General features: G+C 37.8%; 1 protein-coding gene across 7 annotated transcripts in view; it reads right to left on the reverse strand.

The window, feature by feature from the left end:
• CPEB3 (cytoplasmic polyadenylation element binding protein 3) overlaps nt 1-24,899 on the reverse strand; it is a 179,537-nt gene that overhangs the window by 80,863 nt on the left and 73,775 nt on the right. For all 7 annotated transcript variants that reach the window (XM_028481099.2, XM_028481100.2, XM_028481101.2 and 4 more), the window contains exon 4: nt 21,554-21,610. In XM_028481099.2, the coding sequence (XP_028336900.1) occupies nt 21,554-21,610 (57 nt within the window). The remainder of the gene's footprint in view (nt 1-21,553; nt 21,611-24,899) is intronic.

Consider the following 24,899-nt stretch of genomic DNA (forward strand, 5'->3'; position numbering starts at 1 on the left):
ATGTAAAATAGATAGCTAGTGGGAAGCAGCCACATAGCACAGGGAGATCAGCTCTGTGCTTTGTGACCACCTAGAGGGGTGGGATAGGGAGGGTGGGAGGCGGACGCAAGAGGGAGGGGATATGGAGATATATGTATACATATAGCTGATTCACTTTGTTATACAGCAGAAACTAACACAACATTGTAAAGCAATTATACTCCAATAAAGATGTTAAAAAGAAAAACCTGTGAAAGAACACTCTGGAAAGAAGAGGTTAAGATTCTTTGCTGTCATTTTGATTCCACAAGGGAAATCAACTTTTGTCTATTGAAACCCGTCTCTAAAATAAAAGTGGGTATCAGTGGGAAATATAATTGAATATTTTAAAACTTTATGTACAATCAATATTCATTTTCAAATCTTATTCTTTCACATCTAATTCTTCTTCTTCCCAACTGCTACTGCTTCAACTGTACTACTGGAAGCGCTTGATTTGCCAAACAGTCTACCCTCCAACACTTGATTCCCCATCCAAGCTGTCAACTGATGCCCAAGTTCTCTCCTGTTTTCATTACTTGTATCATGAGACTCTCTTTCTAAAGCCTGACATTATCTGTGTCAAAAACCATTCATCAGGGCAGCACAGACCATCTCACTGCCAACTTCTCCTCTCCAGCTGGCCCCCACTGCATCCACTCACGGACATATGCTCCAAGCATCTGGTCATGCCAATCTCACCTCAAAGCTTTCTTTTAAGTTGAATCAGATACCTGGAGTGCTTTGCTTCCTACTCCTCTTCCATCATCCAAATAGTTCCCGAAATTCTACCTATTCCAGGAAGCTTTTCCAGGAGAGGTGAAAGATTTCACTGCCTAATTTTTGCTGACAGATCTCAAAACTGTCACAGATAATTCTCTTTGCCCTCTATTCCTAAAATGTTTACCAAGTATGTAAAGCATAGAATATGAGTTACAGCTAATACACATCAGCAGGTTCACTTTTTATGCTTTTGGAGAAAAGTCTAAATTTTGTTTGGAGGAAAGAAATCAAGCATTAATACAATCCCTGATCAAACAAATAAATGGCATGAGGAAATCTGCCAGATCATCAAATTTATACTATGTAATGCTGGCCCACATGAGTATATTTCAAGGAATGAGAGTGGATATGAGGTACACCTGCTCCATCCCATATGACTTTGTCACTACATTTTAAAAAGATGACTTCTTTTTCAACTTTACACACACACACACACACACACACACACTCTCTCTCTCTCTCTCTCTCTCTCTCTCTCGCCATTATCTTCTTCATCTACAACTATCAAACTGCAGACTTATGAAGAGCAGTGATCAGGTCATTCTAGGCAGTGTTTAGCACTTGATGCAAAGATGATCATGGCTTCTGAAAACGATTAAGTCAAACCTTACAAATAAAGATGGGGAAGGTAACACAGAAATAGGAAGAGTAAATACTTTTTCAGGAATTTAGAAACTATACGTGATCTTATATTCTTGATGTCTAGTATTTAGTATACTATTTAGTATACTATACTATTTTTAAATATAAAATAATTTTGAAAAAATATAATGCCAAACTCTGGTCTGCACAGATTTGGGGTTTTACTTCCAAACAATCCTCATCAATAAGCATTTAATAAGTGCTAACTATATGTAGGTCACAGTGTTAGGCACAAGAGACAACTGTCCTCAAAGAACCTATCTCCAGTTGAAGAATCAGGGCATACAGAAAAGACAGAAAGAATGTAAGGCAACAGAAGCAGAGGAAAACACTGCCTGTAAGGCCACTGGGCAAGGCTTCCTGGAAGGGGTAGGCTTGAGTTGGGCTTGAATGCATGAACTAAGGATAGGTTTTAGTTAAGTAAATGAGAGGAAGGGTGGACAGTATTTGCAATAGCTAGAGAGTGGGAAAGCACAGGGATTGGTCAGAGGAAGGTGAGGGGGGAAAAATGGAGATGATGAGGCTGGTGAAACAGGGAGAAGCCCGATGATAGGGATCCTGAATGGAAAAAAGGGTGAGAAGGACAAAGTGGTGTTTCAGAGAGATGAAACAATAGAATGGAAAGGGAGGGTTAAGCCCTGAGAAACTAGAAGGAAAATACTGACAAGATCTGGTGATTGATCAGTGCCTAAGAAGAGAATAGTCCCTGTTGTCTACCCCCCAGATAGTGTCCTTCTCTATTCCTTCCCGAGAGCCATCAATTTCCTAGCAATAAGAAAAAAATATATGTTACAAAATGATTTCTAGTAATATTATTTACTACACTTGAAATTATAAAATTATAAGATTAACAAATGTTAAATGGTCTTTATTTCCATGGTTAAAAAGTAATCAACTATACAAATGTTTCTCTTCACCACCACATGAGAACAAAACTGACGATATGATTCCATCATGACAGAAGGTTTCATTGGTAACTCAAACACATATTAGGTTCTGCCAATATTCACCTATTCAACAAACATTTACTGTGGAATAAATACTATGAATTTAATATTATTATCTTCAGGACTCAACTACAGAGTCAGAGACAGCCTGATGAATGATAAACGTCACCCAATAAGTAGCCAAAAGACAAAGGTTCTGGACTTGGCTCTGACTTTGAGATCACACAGCTGGGGAAATTACTTCATCTCTCCCAACTTCTGCAAATGAGCACCAAAGCAACTGACATCTATGGAATGCTTTCAGTTTTCATGGATAAGTTTTCCTCTCCCATTTTTTATACCATAACTTCACTAACTAACATTCTTGAAGTTGAAAAAGACTGGTTTTATTACTTCATAATTTACAGATGAGGATACCAGATATTAGTGATAAAGCAGTGATTCCAACCTAAGTCTTTGACCCTAAACCCCACACTCTTTCCACGACATTAGACTTACCCTACCTACTTCATAAAATTATTTGAACAAATTACAGATATGGAAATGCTTTAGAAAGGTTACAGCAGTACACAAATGAAAGCAATATTATTTTGTTTGGGTGTGGCCAGGAGAGAATGCAAGTTTTATGGGGCTTAGAGCCTATACAAGTTGAGGCTCTCTCTTTAAGAAAAAGAATACAATGATAAGGTAAAAATCTTGGAGGGGACCCATGAAAGTGAGGATACCTGAGACTTAACTTTCATTTAGCTTCAAGGTAAATTTGCCTCTGGATATAACACACAAAAAATTCAGCCAACCTACTAAGATAAAGAATTGCCCTCTAAAACCTAACTTCTGTCTTCTAAGTAGTGTGAAAAGAACACGGTGGACACAGAACAACAACAACAAAATACGTATGCTTGGCCTTGATTCCCTCAAGATCATTCACAATAAACCATATAACAAAAACTTCCAGTTATAGTCTTTGCTATGTCTTTATTAGGATTAAAAGAACAAATTACCTACTAACAACAAAAAATAATTATAATGAAAGTGACAAGAGAATTATTTCGCTAAAATAATTAAGCTAGAACATCATACTATACAATAATTATTGTTTTACACACACACGGGTATAAACACGCACACACTCGTATTTACTCACAATTTGGCAAGCAAAAGATCTCATTAAAAAAAAAATTTACCTCGTCTTCGCCCATAGCTCCTGGCTGCATGTAAACACAGAAGAAAACCATGGGTATTTGTATCAAAATGGTGAATTTAGAAATAAAAAAATATTCACACAAACCTTTTCTAAGTATTCTCAGAATCAATTAATCTGGAGATACTGTTCAACTTAACTACAGACATATTATATTAAAAAAACCTTTATGAAGCACAAGTTAAATCACTATCTTAAAGAGAAATTCAATTGGATGTGGCAGCCACTGGAAAAGGTACAATGGGTGCTTAAGTTTCACAAGTCTTATAAGTATTTACATTGTGGCCCATTATCTATATCAGATATAGATAGAGTTCTTTAAAATTTTTTTCTGACTTATAAGTCTTCATTTGAACTATATGTTACCACCAGACATCACTTTAAAGATAAAACCATTCATTCTAAATAAAATCTGCAGCGTGTGGTGGTCATTCTAAATTTCTTCACACACACACACACACACACACAAACACACACACACACACACACACACTTCACAGAGTCCCCTGAAAACTGTATAGAAATTTTATACACAATTAGCTGTTGCTTTACAAAATGTGTTTCTGTAAAATTTTCAGTGACATTTCTCTTAGCCTCCTCAGTTACTTTCCATACAGTATTACAAATGCAGGGAAAACAATGTATTTTTCATTTAGAAAGTGAACTGAAAAAGTAGAAAGGGATTAAGGCAATGGGTACATCCAGGCTATGCTGAAGAATAGAGCACTTTAAAGATTTTCTTCCTCCTCAAAACTCAAGGCCCACAGAATGCATTGTTACAATGTTTAATAGAGCTAGACTGTGGCATCATACATATATTGCTAGAAGATCCTGCCATCTAAAATGACTTTCAAAGCGCAGTTTTTCAAATTTGAAACCCCGAGTTCTGTAAAAAATAAATGAGAACTCTAATCCATTTTTTAAAGGCATGAAATGTTATAACATTAACTTTAAACTAAAAAACAAGGATAATTTGGGGTTACATTTGCAGTATAAGGTAGAACTAAAGAAAACTACTTCTCTCCTAGGAAAAGAATTCAGACTTTTCAGCTAGAAAGTTGAAATACCAGTTGGCCAATCTCATCTTCTTCTAGTTTCCATTTTTCTTCAGACATTGTACTCACCCCACTGATACACCTTTGGCCTCTTCACTTTCCCATGAAACAAATATTAAAAAGTATTATCCAGCTTAAAAAGGATTATTCAGACCCTACTTACTCCCTAACTCCGTCCATCGGTATAACTCTCAACGAAAAACACCTTTTCTGAATTTACATAGCAATTACTGTTTGCATCACTTACAAAGGGAATGCATTCTAAAATAAAATTTTAAGGAACTTGTACACTTTTCATTATTTGGAACCTGAAATTCATCTTCCCAGAATAATAAATGGTAGTTTCCTAGCTTGGTCCCCCCAAAAGCCTACTTCACTTATAATAACATGGGTGAATTAACACTAATAGACAACACTTAAAAAAAGAGATGAAAACCAGTTTTGATGTCCTATCATTTATTTTTGTCCTTCTCCCATCCCCAATGATGTCATGCTGTCCAACACCCCCCAATGCAAAACCTCTATTTAGAGAGAAAATCAAACATTCTGTATTTCAAAATTACTCATTTCTCTCCCAAACAACACATTCCCATTCTTTCATTATAACTGATTTCTGTCCAGATACTCAATAAAAAAGAATCTGATTACGATACTAAGGTACACATGACTCATCAGACCTTAACAGCCCTAAAGGATACGTGAAAATGCTGTCCACTCAAGTCTTCAACTGCTAACCATTCAGGTAATAGAGAACACAAAGTGCATAGTCCCAGACAGGCATGGGGGCGGGGAGGAGCACCCCGAACTGGGGATGGGGTAGAGTTGCAAAAGGCATACTTGGGAGTTGTTTTTTGGGTTTTTGTTTGTTTGTTTGCCTTGGAGGAGGTTTTATTTATCTCTCACATTGAAATTGCAAAAATAGATCAGTATTTCACAGTTACTTGGGAGTTGTAATCAAAGCTTCCTTAAAACAGTTCATGATTTTTATAGATTCTTCTCTTTGTCCTATTTCTAATAGAAGACAGAAAATTGGTTCATGTCAGACTGGAGGCTCTGATAATATGGAGGCAAAGATGGCATACGGAATAGGCAGCCAATTTAAAGTAGTGATCTTGGGCTTCCCTGGTGGCACAGTGGTTAAGAATCTGCCTGCCAATGCAGGGGACATGGGTTCCCTGGTCCGGGAAGATCCCACATGCCGCGGAGCAACTAAGCCCGTGCACCACAACTACTGAGCCTGTGCTCTAGAGCCCGCGGGCCACAACTACTGAGCCTGCGTGCTGCAACTACTGAAGCCCGTGTGCCTAGAGCCTGTGCTCTGCAACAAGAGAAGCCACTGCAATGAGAAGCCCGCGCACCGCAAGGAAGAGTAACCCTCACTCTCCACAGCTAGAGAAAGCCTGCGCGCAGCAACAAAGACCCAACGCAGCCAAAAATAAATAAATAAATAAATAAATTTATATTTAAAAAATTTGCTCATGAGGGCCATTTGCAAATAGACTAATTAGAGTCAAACTCTTCCCTAAGGGAGAGATAATGAAGAGAACACCAAGGAGAGAAATTTGGGAGCACAAAAGTAGTGCTTTCCCCTGAGAAGAAATATGACTTTTAAACAAGAAAGACTACTGAACATATAAACTTAGCATGAGCCAGCACAAAACAATCCCACACAGAAAAAAAGGAAATAATGTGACTAATTCTGGGTATATAATATATTCTATGCTAGTACAGATTTATACCAGATATGCCAAGATACAATACATTTTCAAAGTCCAAGAACTACTTCCTCCAAGAACTTTAATTCTTTATTATCAACCATCAACATTACAGATAAAATTCTTTTTACTGTTTCATTATGTATTAAACAACTTTAGACCTCATAAAAAATTACATTCAATTTCTAGAAGTCAAGGTAGTAGTTACCCTTGGCTAGCGGTATTAACTAGAAGGGAACCTGAGGGGAGGTTCTGGGGTATTGGTAACGTTTTGATCTTGATCTAGGTACTGGTTAATTTGTGTTCAATTCCGTGATAATATATCAAGCTACAGTATATATTTATGATCTGCACACTATTTGGTATATAATTATACTTTAATAAAAAACAAAATATTACAAACATTTTAGACCAATTCACTGGGATAAAAGGTTATAAGATTAACGTAGAAGGTCCAAAATGCTAACATTTTTGTAGTCTTTAAATCATAAACCTGAATAATCCAAAATTGAAAAAAATTAGACTTACTTTCAATTCATCAGAATAAATATAAAATGGTACATGTACTTTGCAGTGGGATATGCCAGTTACTCTAAAAATAAGTTTACATGATCAATGACTAGTACCTTGTGAATGGCACCTCATGTTAATGGTATGGTGTTTGGTTACGCGCAGGAGGCAGCACTGTAAAATGGATCATCTGTTACTCCTTAAGACTTGGCCTGCACTCAGTTTTAAATGGCTACACTCACACATGTGATTCCCTAAGGGCAACTTACAATCTGATTTTAACATCTAAAGTAAATCTTCAGCTACATGGATTCATCCAAAGTTGCTGACGTTTCTGTAAGCCAAGTAACATCATACACAGATTCTACTACAGAGGTTCAAAAATGCTCGTGCATGGCACAACAGAGAGAGAGAGAGAGATCTCCATTCTCCTGTGGATCAAAGTAGCATGCACCCATTTCAGGAACTTAAGCACCCTGGGACGCCATACTTACGAAATCAAATGAACAAGATACAGAGATCTTAGTACAACATTTTACTAACTGGCTTGGAAATATCTGTCAAGGCTGTTAAAAGTTAACTGTAGGAACAAATTGTTAATTACCTTCCTTGCAATAAAATCAGTTTCTCAAAAACACCTTGTAAACTTATTTTTTGAATACCATTTCAGTATACAAAATTAAATTCTATTCGAACATTTAATGGTCCCTTTCAACTTCCATCTAAGTATTAGTCATGCAAAAAATTCTACCTAAGATGGGTTAAGATCTTAAAGTTAGTACAAAAATATCACCTTTTCCCTAGGTTAGACTGTAAATTCCCAAAGCACAGGAGTGATGGAGTTTGTCCCATATATGCCCCTCCTCTATCTTTGTCTTTATAATGGCAGGTAAGATAGTTTTAGCCCAGTAATTTTCAAATCTGGCAAATTATAATTGAAAAGGTCAATTTATTCATAACATAAACTTAGCAGGTAGAAAGGATGCTTGAACGGATGGAATACATTTTCATCTACTACATTTCCCATAAAGTATTTGGATGTTTTAAAATCCCTTCTTCCCACCCTCTTCTCTTTGACTCTTATCCGTTTTTCTCAGAAAAATCTTTCCATTCCATTTGCAAGCTTAAAAAGTAACATTAACAAGTAGCAAGTATAATACTAGTGCTGCTTACATACTTCATAAAGGAAAAGAAATACCACAAAGTAAAATATAATAACCTGATAATTTACTATGCTCCAGGCATTATATGCTGAACGTTTAATGTTGTCTGTTCTAATTCCCAAAGCAACTACCATAATATATATTTCCAGATGGGCAAACTAAGGTCCAAAGAGAATGACTGGTCCAGGTTATCCAGCTACCTAAACAGCAGAGCTGGGATAGAATCCAGGTACACACTGGCTCTAAAGCATTGATTCTTTTTTAAGTTAAGGTAGTATGTACATTCAATAAAACTCATCCATTGTAAGTTTACAGTTTGATCCATTTTGGTAATCATACACAGCCATGCAACCGGTACCATCATAAACAAGATACAGAACAGTTCATCTCCCTAAAACATTTCCTTGTGCCCTTTTGCTGTTGATCTTATCCCCCAAACCATGGCTCCTGGCAATCATTAGTCTGCTTCCTTAGTTTTGTCTGCCCTTTATACAACTTCATACAAATGGAATCAATGTGTTTGACTTCCTTTACTTAGCACAATGTTGAGATTTATCCATGTTATTACATGTTTTAATATTTGTTTCTCTTTATTGCTGAGTAGTATTCCATAGTATGGAAATACCACAATTGATCCATTCAACAGTTATTAGGGACTGAAATGTGTTCCCCCTAAAATTCATACGTTGAAGCCCTAACCCACAATGTGACTATATTTGAAGACAGGGTCTTCAACGAGGTAATTAAGGTTGAACGAGGTCATAAGGGTAAAGCCCTAATCCAACAGGACTGGTGTCCTTATAAGAAGAGGAGATACTAGGAGTGCCCATGCACAGAGAAAAGGCCATGTGAGGTCACAACAAGAAGGCAGCCATCTGCCAGCCAAGAAGAAAGGCCTCAGGAGAAACCAACCCTGCCAACACCTTGATCTTAGACTTCCAGTCTCCAGAACTATGAGAAAACAAATTTCCTTTGCTTAAGTTATCCAGTCTATGATATTTTGTTATGGCATCCCTAGTAAAGTAATACACTAGTCAATGGACATTTGAAAAAAAAAGCCTTTATTCCTAGATAGAAAAGCCAGTATTTCAAACCTGGATAGTCCTCGAAAGTACCCAGAAATTCCCTTTAGGATTTCCAAAAACTTATCATCCTCCAAGAGTTTGCTTTTAGTATCATAATCCAAGATTAATAAAGAGAAACTTCTCACCCAAATTTTCTTTGTTTTATTTCATTATTACTACCATAGCACTATTGTTTTCTATTAATCACTACACTTAAAGCTGTTATTTTATGAATTAAGATCAGAATTTAATAGGTGTTTTGGTGGATTGGTCAGAAAATCTAATTGTCATTAATAACATATGAAACTGCCCTACATTCTAAACAACTGAATTTTTGCAACATTCTGTTTCATTGCTTACAAAATCTTATAGGAAACCTATAGATCTTTAATCAATGTCCCAAATAAAACAGGAATTACTTCTATAACCAACACAAAGATGCTCTCCCTGGTTCTGTTAGAATACCTTAATCAAGAGTTAAGGTAAAAGAATAAGGAGGCTCACTTCAGTCTTTTCCAGTCCTTTCAAACTTCTTTCTAAGTAGCAGAACCCTCACTCCTCCAACAAATGAACCCCAACAAATATGAGATATTTATTCCCTGAACAAGGCTGTTGAGGTTGAAGCAGCACAGGGATTCGGAGCCCCACCTGTCAGGTATCCCTCCCCATAGTGGCCCTTAAAGTACCTCCTTGGATGCTGGGGTTCCATAGAACATGACAGGAAAACTGAAGATTCATGCTACATGGTAGGACAATTCTTTCTAGTTAGAAAGTTCTTTCTTATACTTGCCTCACTATTATCCTTCGCCACAGACACCAGCCTTTTATTCGAGGGTCATTACTTTATCTCCCTTCAGTTTTCTTTTCTACAATGAAGTTATATTTAGCTATTCCTCATAAGAAATAGTTTTCCATACCCCACATCACCCTGAACATCCTCCTTCAGATAAACCTAATTTTCCAGTAAGACAGTACTTGCCTGTCCAAGCTTCTCATAAGAACAATCAAGGCCCTTTACCATCTGATCTCTAACCACCTTTCAGATCCTCATTCCCACTATTCCATACATCAGACCCATATATTCCAGTCACACCAATTCAACCCACTCTTCTGATAGTATCATTAAACTATAATCACCTATCCAGTTAACATAAGGATCTAGATACCCACATGCTTTAACATCTGTTCTTCTCTGCTTCCTAGGAAACTCCTAATCCCCTTTTCCATTTCCATCCACTATTATTTTTCCAATTTTGTCCAAAATGGTAAATCCAAGGCTTCACTATAGCATCTTGTAGTGTCCATGCACACCTAGTATTAATTTCTAAACTACATTTACCATATAGGTTACTAATTAAATCTCCCAATATGTGACATGTTATCAAAGTAATCACTTCGGAACTTCCAGGTCCATGTCTTAAATTTCTCATTAAAACAGAGAAAGATCATTTAAAATTTGTATGTCTGACAAGATTTCTCTGGAAATAAACCTAGGTAAAGAATCTCTGCATGGGGACTTCCCTGGTGGCGCAGTGGTTAAGAGTCCGCCTGCCAATGCAGGGGACACGGGTCCAATCCCTGCTCCAGGAAGATCCCACATGCCATGGAGCAACTAAGCCCGTGTGCCACAACTACTGAGCCTGCACTCTAGAGACGGTGAGCCACACTTCTGAGCCCACACGCCTAGAGCCTGTGCACCGCAACGAAGACACAATGCAGCCAAAAATAAACAAATAAATAAATTTATTAAAAAAAAAAAAAAAAAAAGAATTCGCCTTCTAATGCAGGGGTCGTGGGTTCGATCCCTGGTCGGGGAACTAAAATTCCACATGCCGCAGGGCAACTGAGCTTGCGCACTCTAGAGCCCATGTGCCACAACTAGAGAGAAGCCTGCCCTCCGTAACCGAAGAGCCCATGCACCGCAACGAAGATCCTGCATACTGCAGCAAAGGTCCTGCATGCCGCAACTAAGACCTGATGCAGCCAAATAAATAAATAAATAAATAAATATTAAAAAAAAAAATAGAATGTCTGCATGATACTGCTATCACTGGTTGGAGAGAGTGGGCATGCACATGCGTTTACATCAGCTGGTGCCTATGCACCCTCACACCTGTGTCCTAATAGTATTCCACTGAGAGTAATTAATTACCACCTTACCTTTATCTCAGTAGCACATTGCTAAATGACACACTAACTGCCATCCTGAAAAGCAAGAAAATCAAGCAAAGTTCTACAGATTCTAATCACATACCAGAATATTTTATATTTTACACACACCAGTCTGTCCAAACCAGGTCTGAAAACGCCTACTCCATGCACCCAAATATCTGGCATATGTTCACTATACCAAAGTCTTCACTATGCCAAGCTGTCTCGTGGTCTCTTCAAACTTTAAACACTCAGTTTTTAGATTGTTCAGGACAGCCAATACTTGCTAACCCTACATGTCTGAGCCCCCAGATAATGTAGGAAATTATACAGAGGGGAGAGAGCGGGAACAAAACAGGTGCCGTTGTGCCCAGGCCCCTTAGTCAGCCTCCTCGTCTCCTCCTTACCAACAAGACTCCTCTCATGTGGGAAGGAGGGCTCCTTCGTGGAGCAAAGTTGTGGAAAGGAATGGACCTGAGAATTTGGGATGAACTCTGGCAACACAGAGAACTGCTCATTCCCCTCACCCATCCTGACCTCTCAAAGACAGCTTCCTCTAGTAACCTGGACTTGGAAAAACCTCAGGGAACAATAAAAGCAGACCAAGCCTTGAGCAGAAAGAAACAATAGGAGGGAATACACAGCACAATCCTTATCCTGTCTGATCCCTTCATACTCAGATAGACGATGGAAAGGGGTAGGGGGGCAGCACTGAATTTCTCAAGAGGTAACTACCTCTAATTGTGGTCTTTTCCACCCACCCCCCTCAACCAGGTTCAATCCCAGACCTATTAAATTACAGTCCCTGGTATGGGGTCACAAGTATTTTCTATTTTGGTTCCTTTTTTTTCTTAATTTAATTTTTTATTTTATATTGGAGTATAGTTGATTTAGAATGTTGTGTTAGTTTCAGGTATACAGCGAAGTGCATCAGTTATACATATACATATATCCATTCTTCTTCAGATTCTTTTCCCATATAGGTTATTTATTTTGGTTCCCATTTTGATTGTAGAGCCAGGATTAAGAATTACTGCTAACTCAAGAGGAAAAAACGGAGGCAAATGGGTAGACGAGGGAAGCATCAGAGACTAGCATTTGTTAGGTATGTATTTCTTGCCATGTTTGGTAATGGAGCATTGCACATTTAACCTTATTGTTGGTAAAGAAGGGATTAATGTGCCCATTTAAAATAAAAAATACGGGCAGTTTTCCCAAGGAAACAAACAAATGATGGGTCCAGGATTTAAGCTCAGATACGTTTGGTCCCTCCAAACTACATTATTTCCACTACATTAGGCTGGGAAAACAACAACAACAACTTTAGTCAGATAACAAAGGTATGTGTGTGTGTGGAGGCTAACAAAGAAAAGAAGGCAAAGTTTCAGGTACTTAACTTTCCCTCCGGATCACCGCATACCAAGTCTTCGTCCAAGTCTCAGATTTCCAGTCTGCATATACTAGAGGCCTGAGAGGCAGTGTGTTAAAATTCCTGCCACTAATAAGGGAGACTAGGTTGTAAAATTAAAACTGATCATTTTCAGAAATGCACTAACTCTCTACAATCAATAAAGTATTATTTAGTTAACTGCTACTAAAGGAAACCTGAGTGATCTTTTTGGGAAAACCCAAAAGAGCAGAAATCACTGCTCTTTTGGATTAAAGGACTGGTTAGCAGACTAATCTGTGTGTCCAAGTCATAGATGACTATCTGCTGGCTGTATGACATCAGCAAGTTCCTTTACCTTTTTTAGAAAATGAGGACACTGCCATGTTTTAAACAAGGATGCAATAAAGATGAAAGGAATGACCATGATTCTCTGTTTTCTATCAAAGTGCCCCAATAGCAGAAAGAAACAAATCACGAAGCATTCTTAAAACTTGCTGAAATCTAGAAAATCTTTTGAAGTCTCCAGCTTTATCTGAAAAACTGCATTCAGTTTCATATACTGCTCTATCACACAGCCATATTTTGTTTGGATAAGAGAATAATTCTGGGGTGAAATTGGTGCTCAAGGAAAATTCTGATCATGCCCTGGCAAACCATTTTAAGCATTACAATGACAGCGACAGGTCTGTGAAAGCACTTTGTAAACTGTTAATTGCTAGATCCATATATGTTAGTACCATCTTCCAAAAGGAAACGTTAAAACAAATCTTTAGGAAGGAACTAAGTTGGACTAGATATTGTCTAAGGCTGTTATACTGTGCTTTTCACAGCCTCTCTGAGATATCTTTCCCTTTCTTCCAGTCTTCCAGACTGAGTACCTACTCTATGGGCTGGGCATTGCACTGGAAACCAACGAACAGCTATGAAAAGAAGTTCATTCTCTGCCCTCTTGAAGCATACGTATTAAAGTGAAACACCAACATTAAAATAGTTAATTACAAGTGTGAGGAGTGCTATAAAAGAGAAATCCAGGTTCTACTGCTGACACAAGTGGACAAAGCAAACAGGGAGGTCCACAAGAAAAAGGTAACTTTGCAGTTTCCTGCATCTTTATTATTAGGTCGGAAGCACCCAAATCCTGACACTTTAGACATATTCACACACACAAAGAACTTCTTCCAAAATCCAGTAAAGTAAGTCAAGAATTTCAGAGTTCACTTCTTTACAATACTCAATGCCAGGCCATGTAGACCAGGAATATCACTCTATTTTTCAGGAAAAGAGGATTCATTAAGCATTCAGAGCATAAACAACGTGACAAGTAATATTAGAAAAATGATTTTCCCAGAGACACTGAATTTGTGTGTGTTAAACTAGTATAAAAATAATATAACCACTCTTAACAATTAAGTATTTAAAGCAAAGGTTATCACCCTCAACCTGGAGGCAGAAGGTTCTGATCCAGAAGGTTCTGGCTCCATCATGTCACCCTAGCCAGTTCACATAGTCTCTTGAACCTCAGCTTCCCCATCTGTAAAATGAGAAGGTCAAAACAAAACAACAATGCCCTTCGGTCCCCTACCATGTTCACGTGCAGCATCTACCCAAAATAGTTTGAAATTTGAGTATAGATCATTACATGTCCTTCTGATTACTATTCTGCATTTTTAAATTAGCCATCATTTACAATATATTCATTCCACAATTATATACTAATTTTACTTCTAAATCTGTTCAGAGAGAAACAGGGATCTTGTCTTCCGAAAGTTCAAAATACTCAAAGACAAAGTCTTTAATCTGAGAATCTCAAAATAATTCCTTCACTATCTTATTACTCTGCTAAAAAAAAAAAAAAAAACTATTTACTTATATCCACTCATGGTGAGCAGAAATACAATGTACTCTTCAAAGTTCGGAAAATTCCATTTGAAATTCTAGCAAAACTGGCTCTATTCCCATTTTGGCATAAGAGCATCATGTGTTCAGCTCCCTCTCTGCCACTTCCTCTCAGCTGAGCCTCTCCCCAAGGAGTTCACTCTCAGCAGAGAATGAAAGGGAGGGGGAAGAGGAGTCTTGGCAGCCACACCAGAGTCTGCCAAATGCAAAGTTCATACCAAAACCCCTTCACATTGCCTCTGGCAGCCCTCAGTTCAAATAGAAATAGAAGTGAAGTCTTCTAAAATATTTTCAACGCATTAATAAGAGGAAAGAAGTGGAAGGCAGCATGATCTAAAGCTCCAAGTTTCTTGGTGCATCAGCTGTGTACAAGGTGTTAACAATCAATGACCTCAGAGTTTCTCAAGCAGATGAAAGTCTTTTGGGTTATTTTTTTAAGACAGTGAAAATTAAAGTCTTCAAACATCCAAGGTTTTATTCTAGGACTCCTCAATTTATCAGTGTTTTTAAAAGTTTGATAAGGAAGAGTGACGGCAAACAATCATCCCTCCCTGTCAGAGGGAAGGTGGAACTTCAAATTTCTTTTTTTTTTGACTTGTGGAAACAAATTCTTTATTTCATAATTATCATATGGGATAGCAAGTTTAGCTGTATTAAGTTCAAATTACTGGGTTAGAGGTTGCAATTAATAAGAACCTGTAGAAGATACCTACTGATGTATAAGGCTCTACTGGGTTTATAGTTCAGTTGACAAATAAGGCACATAACAGCACTTCAAATTTCTTATTTGCTTCATAACTTGGAACAGGCTGTAGTTACAAGCTGAGAGATATCAAAAAATGAATGGCATGAAAATTTTTAATTTAAATAAAACTGAACCTCTGTTACATTACAAAACTACTGTTTAGACCCTCTTCTCTAAAAAGACTATGCCCCCTACTTTCCAAATGCAGCAATACTAACACCTTACTTGTACCTGTGCCTAATCTCATCTACATCTCACAAAAATAATGAGGTAGTTAGAGTATCATAACTGTCCTCTTGTAGGTTTTTTTAACTAAAGAGAGACTTAGGAGATTTCGGAGACTTGCTCAACCAGAAGCCATCCTTATCACGACTCCTCCAAGAATATAAGCCCTCACTCTTGTCCTCTGAAAAAAGGGGGACAATATTACTTCAAAATATTCTTAAAGCTGTTGTATTTTCTATCACTATAGATTAGTGTACATTTGCTAGAATTTTATATTAACGGAATCATCTAGTATGTACTCTGTCTAGTTTTTAAAACTCAGCATAATTATTTTGAGTCATTCATGTTGTTGCATGAATGAACAGCTCGTCCCTTTTAAAAAATTTATTTATTTATTTATTTTTGGCTGTGGTTGGGTCTTCGTTGCTGTGCGCAGGCTTTCTCTAGCTGCGGCTAGTGGGGGAAACTCTTTGATGTGGTATGAGTGCCTCTCATTGCGGTGGCTTCTCTTGTTGCAGAGCATGGGCTCTAGGTGCATGGGCTTCAGCAGTTGTGGCACGCGGGCTCAGTAGTTGTGGCTCACGGGCTCTAGAGCGCAGGCTCAGTAGTTGTGGCACACTGGCTTAGTTGCTCCGCGGCATGTGGGATCTTCCCAGACCAGGGCTTGAACCCTAGTCCCCTGCGTTGGCAGGTGGATTCTTAACCACTGCACCACCAAGGGAAGTCCAACAGTTTGCTCTTCTTTATTGCAGAATAGTATTCCACTGTGCAAACGTACCATTCTCCAGTTGAGGGACATCTGGATTATTTATAATTTTGGCTATCATGAATACTGCTGCTTTAAACATTCACATACACATCTTTGTGTGGACATTGGTAAATTCTTAAGATAGAACTGCTGCATCCTATGGTAGGTGTGTATGTTTAACTTTTTTAAGAAACTGCCAAACTGTTGTCCAAAATGGTTATCCCATTTTACATTCCAAACATCACTGTATTGTATAACATCTTTAAAAGTGCCAAACATCATGAAAGATACAGCAACTCTAAGCCCCAAAGAAGGTGCATGTTTCAGTCAGGAGACAGAGACAGGAAGCATTTCAGGCAGAAAAAAAGATTCACACAAAAAGAGATGGTAGTGAGAGAGTGGCATGGATATATATACACTACCAAACGTAGGGTGGATAGCTAGTGGGAAGCAGCCGCATAGCACAGGGAGATCAGCTCGGTGCTTTGTGACCACCTAGACGGGTGGGATAGGGAGAGTGGGAGGGAGGGAGACGCAAGAGGGAAGAGATATGGGAACATATGTATATGTATAACTGATTCACTTTGTTGTAAAGCGGAAACTAACACACCATTGTAAAACAGTTATACTCCAATAAAGATATTAAAAAAAAAAAAAAAAAAAGAGATGGTAATATACTCCAGGACAGCCACTCTAGCCTATTAGTGATTTGTAGGTGTGCTGCCTCAAATTCCATCAGGAAAACCTCTATCTAAATACAAAAATGTAAGATATGTTTTGGAAGTCTAACATGCAAAGAAAAGGAAATCTTTAAAAGGCAGCACTAGGGCTTCCCTGGTGGCACAGTGGTTGGAAGTCCACCTGCCAATGCAGGGGACACGGGTTCGAGCCCTGGTCCAGGAGGATCCCACATGCCGCGGAGCAACTAAGCCCGTGCGCCACAACTACTCAGCCTGTGCTCTAGAGCCCGCGAGCCACAACTACTGAGCCCACATGCCACAACTACTGAAGCCCACGTGCCTAGAGCCCGTGCTCCAGAACAAGAGAAGCCACCCCAATGATAAACCCGCACACTGCAATGAAGAGTAGCCCCCACTCGCCGCAACTAGAGAAAGCTCGCGTGCAACAACGAAGACCCAACACAGCCAAAAATAAATAAATTAAATAAATAAATAAAATAAAAGGCAGCACTAAAGCTCTGATACAAGCAATCATGACAGCAGTTCACCTGAGCATTATCTACTAGGCCGCTATGCTAAACTTTACAAGATTTATGTAGAGCCACTTTAGTGATCATTATCTCCATTTTTACAGGTGAAGAAACCAGAGACAAAGTTAAGAATGTGGCCCCAAGGTCATACAGCTTCTAAGAAGCGGGACCAGATCTGCTAGATTCTAAACAATGCTTTTCGTGGCTATGCTAATTTATTGCTCATCTTCAGGTTTCACAAGCCTTCCAGCCTACTTGGAAGATACCTCCCTGAAGCTGAGTGATACTATCACTTAGGCCACACTGCTCCCCCTGTTTCTAATGTTGTACTCATCAAGCAACTTCCTGATATTTCACTGTTTTTCCAAGCCCATTCTCTACTTGAAAAAAGAGCTGACCAGTCAAAAGGAATAAAGTGGATATACTCAGCAGTGATTCTCCTATAGTAAATCACAAGACCAGGCATTCTGGTTTTGAACATTAACTTGAGCACAAATTTGGTCACTTGACTAATGATGGAGCACCAGTATCCTTTTCTGAGGATCATCATAATAGAGGAAAAAGCACCAAGTCAGGCATCAATCCCACACAAGCCCACAACTGCTAAACTCAACTCTATACCTATAGTGCAGGTATACACAAACATGCACACATACACAAAACCCACAGACAATCAAAGAAACAAAAAACACAAACTATCCTTAAGTGTTAGAAAAAATCTCGCTGATAAAACTACTAGAGATATAGCTGGAAGCACTCTCACAGACTCCTTCCTTCTCCAGCAGGAAAAATAAAAATACATTATGTAAACTTCCAGTGTCTTTGGTGTAAGGGTGAAGAAGATGAAAAGAGGGCATTATTAGAAAGTTAAGAAAAAATACATTAACAGTTTAAATGGAAGGGGCATATTGTTTCAGAACTAACTATATTTTGGAAATAGCAAACAAGTGGCAGATCTTACTGATGGATCAGAATTTCTTCCCATCTCCACTTCTGTATTCTACAATACTTGAGGACTAAAATTTTCGGTAACAGCCAAAATTTAGATGTGTCTCTTAGTTTCCTCCCCAAAGGTTGGCCTGCTAATTCTTACTAAATTCATGGTCTTGAGTAGCAAAAATCAGGAGAGTCTTTGGCTTTACACAAATTTTGCTAGCCTTCCCACACCCTAAATGTCTACAGGTTTACTGTTTTCTACAGTTGGTTTCCTACCGTCTTCTCCCAAGCTCCATTTTCTAGCTTCTAGATGTCATCAGCAGTGGTGATTCTGAGAGGAAGGTATAGGTGGAAGACATGCACTAGGAACACCGAAAAACGGGAAACTGGCCCATTCAAAGTTGGGCAGTAGGAATGAGAAGTGAGAATGCTCACCCTGACAGCTCTGTCTGTCTCATCAAGTCAGGAGAGCTGACAATATGGTACTTTCAGGAGATTTGGGTTTGGGTGAGATCAAGGAAGTGAAAGAATGGGAGATTTTCTGAAGACATGGTGAATGGCAGCATTATGAACACAGTTAGGAAGCATCAATTTTGCATACCAAAAACGGTTAATAAAAAAGGAACTACAACTGTCTCACATTTCCTTTTTTAAAAAATTTAACCCTTGACTCAATTCTTTTAAATTTTCTTAGCCAGTATCTTCTTGTCTGAAAATATAGTTCAACTTCAACGCAGCCCCTTTCAATAATTGCAAATTGTGAATTAATAAAGATTTAGTGAATTGTGACCTCATCTATATGAAGGTTGAGGGAAAATAAGAAGGACAGACCAGTCACAGGACAGTAACTGTTGAGCTGACAAATGGTAGGCATAAAAGGGAAGACAAAAAATACATAGGTGTGTTTGTGCATGTGTTACATACATATGTCACCAGATGGGCTGGGCCAAACTACACAAAAGCGGAAAAAAAGCTTTATCACAGCAAATCTGTCAAAACCTGTAGCCCTCACAAGTATCTACCAAGGAGGATATTTTGTTTATTCTGATCATTTCAACTAGAAGTCAACTTTGAAAGAGAACTGACAAATGCAGATGTCAAACCCCAGTGGTTTTTACGGTTTACTTTGAGGAGCCTATAGGGCAGGACCCACAGAGTCATTTGAAGATAGGTGTGCTCTGGTATCTGCCATTATGTTGAAATATGCATAACTCATCAACATTTGATACAGATATTGGCAAAATGACCCTTTTGGTCTTTAGAAAATATTACAACATCACAGAATCTTCATTCTGAAAGCAATCATTAAGATGACCTAATTCAGTCTCCTCATCTGTAAGGATGAACAAATTTCAAGGCTGAAAGGGGGATTTAAACAACCTGTACAAAGTAGAAAGAACATAAATGAAATCTCTTATTTAAAAGCAGAGATTAAAGAGAATCAAATCAAAGAGAATCAAAACCTTTTAAAAACAAAAGTATCCTTTAGCTTCATTTTTTACATGGAAAATCATAAATTATAACCTCTCCCTCTTGAAGAAGAGGACTTACACCATGTCAAATTAGGTCTTTTCTAAAATACAAACATTCCTGCAGGCAGACACACTATCATACTGTTCTTTTCTTTTACATTCATTTCTAAATCCCATCATCTAACTGAAGTGTTTTCACAAAGTTTCACAAAATTGCTGTGGCTCGGCAAGTTAAGCATGTTTATTAATCCTCACCCCAAAAATATCTACTTCTAGAAAAAAAGTTAGAGGTAGCAGAATCTAACTGTAAAGTGATCTTTCTTCTAGCAATCAGAAAATAGAGGTGGATAGTCTGGAACTCCCATTGTTTCCAAGACCCTCAAAAAGAGGAGATACTAGCTATTTAGAACAAAATATGCATGGAGTGGATTAGGACCTGCATTATCAAACAATGCCAGCAGTGCTGGTTCTTACCAGTGCTCCTTGGAAGGTAGGCTACACGTCAGAACCAAAAGAAATATGGAATATATATTTTAGAGATAACCTAAAATATGCCCTAAGGAACACTAATGGCATTTCAACATCCTTATTCAAGCAAGAAGAAAAGGGGTAATATTGTAGACAACCGTAGATTTACCCAGCATGTCTTCCATGTGTATTGAGAGTCAGCTTGTATGTCAGGGAGGATGAGAGGGGACAACCTGATATCATTCATTTGACAGAGGAGAAAACGTATATCCTGAGGGATTCAATGGCTTGTATGGTCCTTTAGACAAGGGACAATTTCCATTTAGAGACTGTTCTTCTGCAAAGCTATTTGGTCCATAGACACTAGGAAGGAGAGTTGATGCCAGCCAGATATTTCTTGCAGTATTACTTAATACAATGACTTTCTGGCTAATAAGGTTTTGATGCTCCAGAACCCAATCCAATAAGTATACTGACAAAACCATTTCTAAGCAGCAAAGCTATTGCCACTATTCCTATGCAAACTCCACTAATGGGAAACCCCTTATGTCCAGTTTGAAGCACCTGTTGGCTATCTACCACAATGAGAAAATTCTGAGTTACAATAAGTTGATTTATTTATTCACACTCTCTAGCCCAGTCCCTCTCTATCATCTCCCTCCTTCTTCCTCCCCTCCTTCCTCCCCCCTACCACACAGCAGGGGTCAGCAAAGTTCTCTGTAAAGGGCCAGACAATAAACGGTTTAGGTTTTTTTGTCTCTGCCACTGTAGAACAAAAGTAGCCAAAGACAATCCATAAATGAATGGGTCTGGCTGTGTTTCAATAAAACTATTTACAAAAACAGGCGGTGGGCCACATATGGCTCACAGGGCTGTAGTTTGTCAACCCCTGGTTTACAGTAGCAGTGCTCAAACTTTAGCCTGCATCAGAATCACCTACAGAACTTTGTCATACACAGATTTCTTGGCCCCATGCTTAAAGTTTCTGATTCAGCAGATGTGTAATGGGGCCTGAGATTTTGCATTTTTAATAAGTTCCCAAATGCTGCTGATGCTGCTGGTTCAGGGTCCACACTTTGAAAACCACTGGTATAGAATAATGGTCTACACTGCACTCAGGGAAGGCTGAAATGTAATGAACAGCTGAGAAAGTGGAAATTACATGCTGTACACTTGACTGCTAATTTTACAGAATATTTCATATGAAGACTTACTGTTAAGTGCCATAATATTATCTGTCCCTGGATGATGAAAATTTATTCCCATGCGTCCTAAAAAATAAAATAATTTTACTTTCAGCACAAAGAATGCTTAATATAATCATAAATACATTGTACAATATGAACATTACAAAAAACTAAAACAGATTAATCTATAACAATGCTATCAAAGGCCATAGCGGTTAAAACAGTTTTAAATCAAGTCATAAAACATACACATGAAAAATCTTAAAACAAAGCTAAAGTCTCAATAACAACAAAGAAATAAAACAAAACAAAAAAGAAGCTTCCATTATAATAGGAAAATTTAACGCATCTCCCACATTCCAATTTAAACATGCCAACTCCCTGGATTAAGCATTTTATTTAAACAATTTATACTGCCCTTCAAATTTAAGCAGCAAAATAATGAATTCAAAGAAGTACATAAACTTGAAGCTTAGAGGGAATTAAAAGATAAAGGTTTCATGGTGGCTCAAAAATGCAACATAATGATCAGAATGGCGACCAGAAGAAAGATGTAAAATTTATATAACAGATATAGTGGGGGACAATGACTGGCCTAAAAATTTAGGATTCCTGTGCTGCCCCTACCACTCACTAGTTATACGACCTTGGGCATAATGCTTGTGTCCAGACCTTTGTCCTTATAGTAACAGGGGGCTGGCTGCTTGTTTTGTCTGCCTCCAAATGAACAATCATTTCTACATTTTTAAAGAGTTGTAAAAACAAACACAGAAATTAAAAAACAAAGAATAATGTGCAACAGAAACCATATGGCCCACAGGCCTAAAATATTTACTCTCTGGCCCTTTACAGATGGTGTTTGCCAGCCTCTGTTCTATAAGATGACAAGTCTGAATAAGATGTTTCAACTAATAGCCTCCAGGTTTAAGAGCAGAAGATGTATTAATTACTTGGGAAAAAGGAAGATGTATTAATTATTTGTGATTTACTTATCATATTCTGAGGTATTCAAACTAAACAATAAACAACCAGTCACTGGAAAGTCTGCCTAAAAAACCCAATCACTGCTGAGGAGAATTTAAGGAAATGGCACATTGAGAGGGTCTTTCAATCTCTGACCTAGGAATATTCAGATATGGGTGTTGTTCCTATAAACTAGGGATGTTCCCTAAACATTCTCAGAATAATAACAGGTTATCAAGAAATCCAAGCAAGCCCAAATTTAGCTCATTCAACTTCTTTTATTTCCTGTGCTACAATCATTTATGATAAAGAATTATGTAGTTTACAACCACTATATCAAATAATAGTTTTTATATGTTTCTGGAACTACGTATGTTGCCTAACGTTAAGGGGTGCCCCTCTCTGTAGTCCTCTAGAAGCTGGATCCTTTTGTACTCTTTCCATCAGGTCTTGGGACTTTTCAACCTGGAAAGATGAAACTGAAAGGAAGCTCAGTAGTTTTCTAATTATCATCCTCTAGCCTACACCGATAACTTCCGATTCAGTCTTTCTAAAGGTGTGGCAAAACAAGAGCCTTAGGCGATGTTTTTTAGATGAAGGCATCACTACTTGCTGAAAAGCAGAACATTTTTTTGCCTTTCCTGGAATCCTTCCTAATTTTGTTGGCCTCTTTGACTTTAATGATCTCTAGATCAAGATCATCAACCAAAGATTTTATACGAAACTCTAGTTCAGTGTCAGAACCATCAGAACCAATTACTTAAATGTAATCTAATTTTTTCCCAAATTCTTTTTAGTAAACCACTTATGGCTTCTTTAAGCTATTTTCTCTACCTCTTCAAAAATTAATGTTTAGATTATAAAATACAATATATTTTCATTGGAGAAAAATTAGACAATACAGAAAAATGAAGAAAACAAAATCACCAATCAAAGACAAGCTCTGCTAACATTTTGATTTATAGCCTGCCAGTTTAGGGAGTACATATGTATAAAGGTTTCTTTTCTAAAATTAGGTTTATTTTATAATATTTTTAAAATTTAATATATGGTATGCCTTAAGTTTTACAGTTACTATGGGATTTTGAAGGAGAGAGAAAATACCAACAGCAAAAGAAAAACTGACTCCAAATTCAGATGAGGCCATTTCTTTTTTCTTCCTTTTGTCCAACATACACTGCTGTTTAATCAGCTGTGAAAATAGAAATCAAGTGTGTGACATCTGGTGATTTTTGTTAATGCAGTCTGGTGCTGCCAGCGTGACATTTTGTCACCTGTCCATGGTCTGCTATTTTTAAATTGTTCTTGTCAGCTAGCTATCTTTTAAGTATAGTGTAAAATATAAGGTTTCGAAAACTGGAAGGCATACTTAGTTTTACTGAGTTAAACGATGCTGTGGAAATCTGAGACCGTGTCCCACTTTCCCCACTGCACAAGGCCTGATAAATGGGGGTGGGAGAGGATGGAGGGGGAGGTTGGAGAATAGGGTTACATATGGCTATTCAGACTGTAAAAATCAGTCTCATAAGCTCAATTCATATTCATATTTAAGATGTTAGTTATAAAAAACTGCCTTTATTGTTATTCAAAGTTTCAGAGTCAAACTAAACCCATACTTTTATATGTCCAAAATAAAAACTGGAATTTTTATTAATTTGTAACTAATTATGAAAGTCACCTCTTCACTTCTGCAATTCCTTATGAGATAGGGAGCAACTATCTTTCTCTAACCATCCCCACATGTTCTAAAAAGTCAAGTCCTTTGGAGACCTTTACATAACAGAATGTGAGTGCTGTGTTCTAGAAAACGTTATGAGACAATGCATATTCTACTAGATTCTATTTCCTACTAATTTTCTCCATAAAGTTGAAGAGACGGTCTCTCAGAAAAAGTATCTACAAGGTACAATAATGTGATATGTAAGAATACAATAAAATGGTGTTTCAAATTCCTTTTAAGGAAAAATTATGAAAGTATGGTACTATAATATTCGAAATGTGTTCCAAAGAACCACGAAGCAAAAAAGGTGAGCTTTGACCTGAGGTCAAATCCTTGTTTCTTTGCATACCAATGGTGAATAATTTTTGGTATGTTATCAATTCCTTTGTGCCTACATTGCCTCATTTCAGGCTGTACTCTAGAACAATTAAATCAGAATTTCCAGAGGTAGTACCCAGGATTAAAGAACCCTTAATCTTTTTCTTACTCTCAGGTGATTATAGTGCTATATCGAAAGGATCATTGGGCAAATTAATGGGAATTACCTATAAAAACAAAATCACTCAACTTCTATCTATTGTCTTCCCTTTTGTGTAGAAGAGGAACAATGACTTCTTGCTAACTTCGAACCTGTGCCCTAACAGTTTCTGGAATCTGCAAACTTTTATACAAGGCAGACTGATATGGGCC

The sequence above is a fragment of the Physeter macrocephalus genome, chromosome 20 (assembly GCF_002837175.3).
Source record: "Physeter macrocephalus isolate SW-GA chromosome 20, ASM283717v5, whole genome shotgun sequence".
NCBI lineage: Eukaryota > Metazoa > Chordata > Mammalia > Artiodactyla > Physeteridae > Physeter > Physeter macrocephalus.